This window comes from Bremia lactucae, assembly GCF_004359215.1.
Source record: "Bremia lactucae strain SF5 chromosome Unknown BlacSF5_NotPlaced_115_SHOA01000061.1_7896bp, whole genome shotgun sequence".
NCBI classification, from domain to species: domain Eukaryota; phylum Oomycota; class Peronosporomycetes; order Peronosporales; family Peronosporaceae; genus Bremia; species Bremia lactucae.
The window spans coordinates 1-7,896 of NW_027152128.1; the positions used below are offsets into that span (position 1 = coordinate 1).

A 7,896-nucleotide genomic window follows, 5' to 3' on the forward strand; every position below is an offset into this window, starting at 1 on the left:
CGATCAAAATCAAACTGCTCTAGTATCGAATGCAGCCTATACTGGTATGCTTCGAGTGGCAATTCTTCCCGACGGCAGCGACCAAAATGTATATGACGCCTACTCGTCCTGTGTCATCATTGGCGGTGATGTGGTAATGGAGTCTCGCACTAGCTACTCGTTACAGTGGACAACTGAGGGGAGTTCGTGCGACAATGTCGGTCTTCTTCACTTCGCCCTACCTCATCACGTGGATGTCATGAGCGATGTTACCACCACGCAATCGAGTGACGCCATTGTCTTATACTCGGCCACCCGCGGACAGATGGTTGGTCAAGTAACTACGTCCGGAAGTTGGATCCTTACAGAGGACGAAATGGAGGAAGATGTGGACTTTTACCCCAGCAACAAGCCGTCTGCTGACGTAGTCTCCCAAATTGACTTGCTGTCGATTCTTCAAAAAGACATTGATGGCGACTGGAAATTAATCACAGGTAGCTGGTACTTTAACGGCAAAGCATACCAGAAATACGCTTCACTGTGCTTAATGGCTGCGGATAGCTCCGTCGTGGGTGAAGATGTGACGCTTTTAAATAAGTGTTTGACGAAGCTCAAGGCGCTTGTGGAACCCTTTCTTACCAACACGCTGGAATCGCCTCTTGTTTACGAAACCGCATACAAAGGCATTGTGACCAGCCAGGTTTTCACTGCTAACGACATCAACGTGGAATTTGGCAATGGAATATACAATGACCACCACTACCATTACGGATACTGGGTCGTGGGGTCTGCTATTTTAAAAAAACTGGATCCGACATGGTCGGGCATTTCCCAGCTAGACACAATGGTGTGGACGCTACTTCGCGACGTGGCGAATCCGAGTGCGGATGACGTATACTTCCCCAAATTTCGTCATTTTTCATGGTATTTGGGTCATTCGTACTCTCACGGTGTAACTTCCATGGCTGATGGCAAGGATGAAGAAAGCACATCAGAAGACATCAATTTTTGCTATGGCTTGAAACTCTGGGGACAAGTTTCAGGTAACAAGGCTGTGGAAGATTTAGGCAGTCTCATGCTGCGTCTAAATGCTCGTGCCGTGCGCACCTACTTCCTAATGACATCAGACAACACCATCCACCCGCCTCAATTCGTACCAAATCACGTCACAGGCATCTTCTTTGATAATAAGGCAGACTACGCGACGTGGTTTAGCCCCGAAATTCACTGCATTCATGGTATTCAAATGCTACCAGTATCACCAGTCAACGGCTTAGCACGCACGACGACGTTTATCCAGGAAGAATGGGATAACATCTTATCAAAGGAACCGATTGTGACGGGAAACGATATAAGCAACGCATGGTTGTCGCTATTGTTAGTGAATGCAGCTGCCATCGACCAAGCTGATTCGCTAGCAAGGCTGGCGACGGTTGCCATGGATGACGGTCTCACGCGTTCGTGGGCTTTGTACAATGCAGCATCTCGTGGCAACATTTCGACTGCCGCGAAAAATACGCCAAGCATCACAATAACGACGCCTGCTATTCCCACACCCATTGCCACCGCCTCCTCCCCAAGTGTGAATCCTATTTCCAAGACGACGCCAAGCCCAGCAACGGAAACGCCCGCCTTCCCCACTGTATCTCCCGGTGCAGCCTTTAATACGCCAACAATTACGGGCGCGCCACCGCTTGCCACGGTACCTACGCCTGCTACTGTGCCTGAGTCCATCACAGCTACGCCGTGTCCCAACTCCAAAATTGGTGTCACTACATCGACCTCTTGGAAGAACTTTATAGATTTAGACAACTAGGCTTGTTGCACAAGCCCATGGTTCGCTGTATATACTTACTTGTATGTCGAGTGAAAAATCATTCAGAAACGTGAGTTGCGCATTGCGTGTCGAAACTCTTGTGCCTTCAACTTCGTCATGATATCGTACTTGAAGCGAAAAAAAATTAAATTTTCATTCATGAAATTCGTAAACACCCCATCATCAAAATGAAAAATTTCTATACATTTGTTTCAATCTACTCGGGCCACTTCAATTAATTCTATTTTAGATCGACAAATTGCCTTACATAATGGCCGTACTCAGAGCAGCCTGAGCCTCAGGACTCATTTGCGCAATAATCTCCTTCATCTGGGCTTCATAAGCCTGTAAAAGTCCACGCACGCAAACCTTCACTTCAGCTTGGGTTTCTTCTTCCACACTAGACGTGGAAGCAAGGGCCTTGGCATATACATCAAGCACTTGCGGCATCAGGTTAAGTACAACGTGGTTCTGCGAGGTCACGAGGCCATTCAGGCATCGAAAGCACACGGGACTTTCGTCCATGTCAGCTTTTAGCGGAAGAGCGCTCAAAAACACAGGTAGCACGGCCTCTAAGGGCATCTTGGCGCTGCCAACCATAATCATGCGGGCCACAGCTGCACATGCGTTGTCCGTCACAACTTCGTCATTACCTGAAGTCTCAAACAGAGGCCGTAGAGCCTGAAGCATCTGCTCGTATGCGCTAGTAAGTTTTTCACCGCTAATTTCTGCAAGAACACCCATGCAAAAAGCGCTGTTGGCCTTCAGTACGTAGTTATCTGACGTAAGACCCTGCAGGACCACGGGATACACGCTCTCCACTAGGCCTAGAGCACCAGGTCCCAACTCACGGAGCACCTCGGCAAAGCAACCAACAGCAGCGGCACGATCGCGCACAGCCCGTAGACCGGTAGCAAACGCCAGCAGCGCTGGAAAAAGCTCCTGAAAAGCGGACAGAAAGTGTTCGCCGTAGCATTTAGCAAGTACGCCAATCAGCTCCGACGCACTTTCAAGCACTGACCCCCCTTCTTCTTCGTCGTCGTCCTCGTCCTCTTCGTGAGTCGTTTGACATATGTGCTCGTGAGCAAGTACCGTCTTGGTAATACGCATCAGCTCATTCATATGGTCCATCGTAACGACGGGGCCCACACGGGCGCTCATGGCTTTGATTGCGTTAAAAGTCTTCTCGACAACAACTTCTTCAGGGTCTTCCAAGAGCTCTTCCACCAAACTCTTCATCACAGCAGATGCAATCATAGCATTGTTGGGCGACAAAATGTTCTTGTTAAAGTCGCCCTTATTCCAAACCTGCACGTCGCTGCTCATGGCATGTGAGGCTTCAAATGAGCAGATAACAAGAGCAGCCAAAGCCTCAGCCACTGCACCACGTACGTCCTCATGAATGTACTCAGTAAGTGGAGCTAAAGCCTCGAGAAATTTCGGAATGTATGGCTCAAACACAGCGCCACCGCAATTTAAAGCAAGCTCCTCTACGGCTGCGACAGCGCGTACTTTTGAGTTTAACGCGTCTGTTCGAATACTGATATGGCGCAACACGTTGTCGTCTTCGTTCTCTTCATCGTCAGAGTCCACGCCACCAAGAACATCCTCATCGTCGTCCATTACGCGAAGTCCTTCATCGCTTACAATGGCTTGCAGCACGTGCATGGCAGCCTGCTCAAGGAACGGTGCAAACTCTTCCTTGAAGATGCTTGAAACGTTAATAAAGTACACGAAAGCTTGTTCCTTGAGCTCCGAGTCGTCAAGCTCAAATGATGAAAAGACGAACGGCATTGAAGGGGCAAAATACGGACGAAAAGGCTCTTTGCCGAGAGCCGTAGCCAGATAGCCTAGGCACTCAATCGCAGCACCCCGCAAAAAGTAGAATTTCGGATCTATGATGCCCCAAAAGGGCTGGATAAGCTCAGCAACTGACGGGAAATAGGGCAGAAAAGCGTCCTTGGCCCCAATAGCAATAGAACCAAGCGCGTCCAGCGCCATTTTCTGCAATTGTGGAGATCCTGTACGAAGCACAGCTACTAATTTGGTCACGAGTGTGTCAAGATACGGCAACACCTGATCACTCTCCATGCTTTGTGTAATTTCATCTAGTACATACAAGGCCGTGGCCTTGATCACCTTGGATGCATCGTCAAGTAGAGTGAGGCCAATTGGTAGAATATCGGTGTAGTGGTCCGTTATTAAGGGCTGCAGGAACTCGGCAAACTGACCGAGAGCAAAACACGCGGCCTCACGTACGTGCTGATCAGGGTCCTGAGCAACGCGGTACACAGCAGGAAGTAGCTCGTTCAAGTTTTGGCACATGAACTCACAACACCCTTCTGATAAAATACCAAGTGTCAGCACACCAGCCTTGCGCTTACGGGCGTCCTGAGCAGTAATGTATTCGTTGCATATACCAAACACCACTGGGTTCAAATACTTGGCAGGCACACTCAGAGCGAGAGAGTCAAGTGTCTGCTGAGCCATGTGGCCCGGAGAATCGTCGTCCTCATCTTCGTCTTCACCTCCCGTCTTGCCCTCACGCTCGAGCAGGTTCGAGATGAGACCACACGAAACGGCTTCGTCGGCAGCAACAATGTCTAGCATCGTCGTGAAGATTTTGGCAACGAGACTCTTCTTTCCAATGGTCTTGGGCTTCTTCTTAATAAATTCTCCCATGGCATAACTGGCTGATGCGCGAGTACTTGATTCAAGCTGATTTGCAAGGATAATCTGGAGCAATAACTCAATAAATTGGGGAAAAGCTTGGTCTAAAATAGGAAACGGATGTGATGCAATCTCGGAGAATACGTCCATAAACTCTACAGCCTCAGCTTCGGCCCCGTTGGCCACGCACTGCTGTAGTACAGTGATCATAAGCGGCACGAGGTCGCGAAAGCCACGAAGGTCCGATTCTTCAAGAAATTCAACAAGGCTACAAGCTGCACGCATAGCACCTACGCGCACCTTAAGGTTTTCGGGGTCTTGCAGAGCTTTAGCGTATAGTTGTTTGAGGTCATTAAAGTGCGGTTGGAGCGACGTGCCCATACTCTCGCCCAATAGCTGCAATAGCTTCATGCTCATTTCACGCTGGTCAACATTAGCACTGCTGGCAGAGGTATTAATAAAAATCATGAGCTCGGGCCATTTGCCAAGGGGCACTTCGTGCAAAGCCAGCGCTGAGATGAGCGACGCTACAGTAGAGCGCACAACGTGCACGGGATCTTCAGCTGCACGACTGAGCAGTACCTGCTTAGTCTGGGCCTGAGCAGTAGCCTCTAGCTTAGGCCAATGCTTAAATATCTTCTTTCGCAGCATGAGCGCGGCCAGCTGTCGCACTTCGGGCTTGGTCGATAGTTGGAGTTGCAAAAGCAGTCCCCCAACTGATGCGATCTTCTTGGTGTAGGCCTTGAGCACCACTTCTGCCTGCTTGATTTGCTCCGTATCCGGGTGCGTCAGCTGTAGCAGACACGCCTCCAGCTGCTCTGGCGTATAGTCAGCCATGGTTGTCAATCAATCAAGATAAAATGAGTGATTAACGGCAAATGCACAAATGACTGGTCAACGCTTAAACCTCAAAAATATGATATTTGTCGAGCCGATTAAGGGTCAATCTCGCAAAACTATCTCGAGGTGAACTTGAGATATAATGTTGACTAAAACTACTATTGATGGACTCAACGAGATTATAAGAATACAGTAGAACCCCTCTGAAGTAATACGCTCTAAAGTAATAATACGTCCTAAGTAATAAAATTTCGTGGTCCCGAGTTGGGACTTAAGGTTAAAGTAATATTTTGCCAAAGTAATAAAGTAATATTTTTAAAGCCCCACTATTAGTAGACACATACCCCAAAAGTAATATATTAAGTTGTATCTAAAAAAAAAAAATTTTCAAATAACTATACTTCTTTTGCCAGTGAGTGACTTGCTTCTTTCCAGTAATCTGTATCCTTTCAAAATCGTCCAAAACTTCATTCAGTTTCCTGTGAGTCGTGGAAGTATCACACTCCCTCTGCATGAAGTACAGTTTACACAACCTTATTGCATCAAGGACGTCCTTGGCTTTCACGGGGGCTGGCACTTCGCTATCATCCGCATCGGGAATCCCTCCTTCCACTTCTACAGGCAAAGACAATCCATGTTCTTCCATTGTTACTGCCACAATGTCTTCTACGTCAGGACTATAGGCGACCTCTCTCTCCAAGGGGTTGTTGAGGATGGCGTTGATGTCCATTGGATTGCGGTACAGTTGATCATTCTGTAACATCAGGTCATCTGCAACATTTGCGGGGGGTTCGGTTGCCCTAGCAGGAACTTGGATGTTCAAGCTTGGTGTCCGAATTTTGCAGTGATTAAAACAATTACGAATAGTTTCCTTGGTCACCATATTCCAGGCCTCCACAGCCCACACCATCGCCTTCAAAACATCCACTTTTTTATGCGCTTCCACATTGTCAAGTGTTTCATCCAGCTCCAATGCTCTAAGCAAGTTGCGATTGAAAATTTTCCTGTAAAAGGCCTTCAAAGTTCGAATAATGCCTGCATCACAAGGCTGAATTCGGGAAGTTGTGTTGGGCGGCAGGTAAAGGATTTTAACATTGGCCAGCTCCGGCAAGCTGTCAATTGGAAGATGAGCAGGACAATTGTCCATAATCAGCAGCACCTGTCTTCTCCCCATCCTCCGATTAAACCATTGTAGCCATTCCAAAAACAATACACTGTTCATCCAAGCCTTCGGGTTTGCCCTGTAGTGGCAGCCAAGGTTCTGACGATTGATATTTTTGAGACAACGGGGATTCAAGTATTTCCCAATCACCCAAAGTGGGACACGATCTGAGCCATCTCCGTTTGCACAAACAACAAAAGTTAGCCGTTCCTTGTGCTGCTTGCGGCCCTCCAGTTGCTTCGTTGCAAGTGAACGATCAGCCTTAAGTGAGGAGGCAATAAATTTTAGTATTTGAAGTTGCTTCCAAAGTGATTTCAACTGGCCCCGACATACCTGAAGTCGGTAAAACAAACCCGTTTCATCCATATTGTAGATATCCTTCCATTCATACTGATCCAAAACTTCTCGAATTGCGGGTAAGGATTGCTCGAGTATCTCCATGTTAACCGAACCGCTCTCTCCATGTCTCACTCGCTCTTTGATTCGATATCGAGCTTTGAACCTGTTCAACCAGCCATTGGAGAATTGAAACGTATTTGTGTCTTGATCGGGGTACAGTCTCTCCAAAAAAATCCTCCCCTTTTCTTTATAAAGTTCACCCGAGAGATCCATGACATCTTCGTAAGTTCGCACAAATTTGTAAAGTGCCTCTTCCATGAGAGGGTATTCTACAGTCTTCTGACGCTTCGCATCCATACTAATTTTTGCTCCGTCTCCTGCACCAGCTTTTTCACCTTGGGAGATCCAGTGCTCCTGCTGCTTGAGAATCTTGGAAATCGCAGCTCGACTGACAGTCATGCCAAATTTCTCTACCACCCATTGTGCAATATCCTTCTGTGTTCCACTGGTATCACGCTTCCTTTTACTGATAGCTATGCGGATTTCATTAGTGATAGGAGCATGAGCAACCTTCAGGTGTGCTTTCGCCATTTTTTGTGTTAAGTTTGCAGTTCTTGCTTAGACGTTTAGATTTGCCGTTCCCGTTCTGTACTTCTTATAAATATTTTAGTTTAGTTAAAGTGTCAAAGTTGAAGCTTCACGTCGAGGGTTAGGGTTAGGTAATGCGTCAGCTGCACATTGAGCTTCCTAAACGAAAATTTTCTGGAGAGAAGAGGTTGGCATCTAAAGTAATAAAACGCATAAAGTAATATTACTTTTCGGTCCTTAGAGTATTACTTTAGAGGGGTTCTACTGTATGTGGAAAATTCTAAACGGATAGCACTTTGGGTCAATTATTAATTGTGCTTTAAATTTGCCTTTCAAGGCAAGAATGACCGTACGCCGTTGACGTTTTTGAGCGCCAAGCTCAGGGTCATTCGCGTCAAACGACGCTTCCCACCACTAAACGTGGGATTAGGTGGATCTAAAGCCTTAGTGCGGCTTCGATCCTTGGTTGTACGGTCAATCGAAGCACTGAAATATTGGCTAG

At 47.3% G+C, this 7,896-nt stretch overlaps 2 protein-coding genes across 2 annotated transcripts; one reads left to right on the forward strand and one right to left on the reverse strand.

Moving 5' to 3' along the window:
* Positions 1–46: 46 nt before the first annotated feature.
* Positions 47–1,795, forward strand: CCR75_009725 (uncharacterized protein; the record flags this gene model as incomplete). Its single annotated transcript, XM_067967764.1, has 1 exon — positions 47–1,795. One exon carries the CDS (start codon positions 47–49, stop codon positions 1,793–1,795), a length of 1,749 nt encoding a protein of 582 aa, XP_067817645.1.
* Positions 1,796–2,059: 264 nt separating this feature from the next.
* CCR75_009726 (uncharacterized protein) lies at positions 2,060–5,302 on the reverse strand (the record flags this gene model as incomplete). Its single annotated transcript, XM_067967765.1, has 1 exon — positions 2,060–5,302. One exon carries the CDS (start codon positions 5,300–5,302, stop codon positions 2,060–2,062), a length of 3,243 nt encoding a protein of 1,080 aa, XP_067817646.1.
* Positions 5,303–7,896: the final 2,594 nt, after the last annotated feature.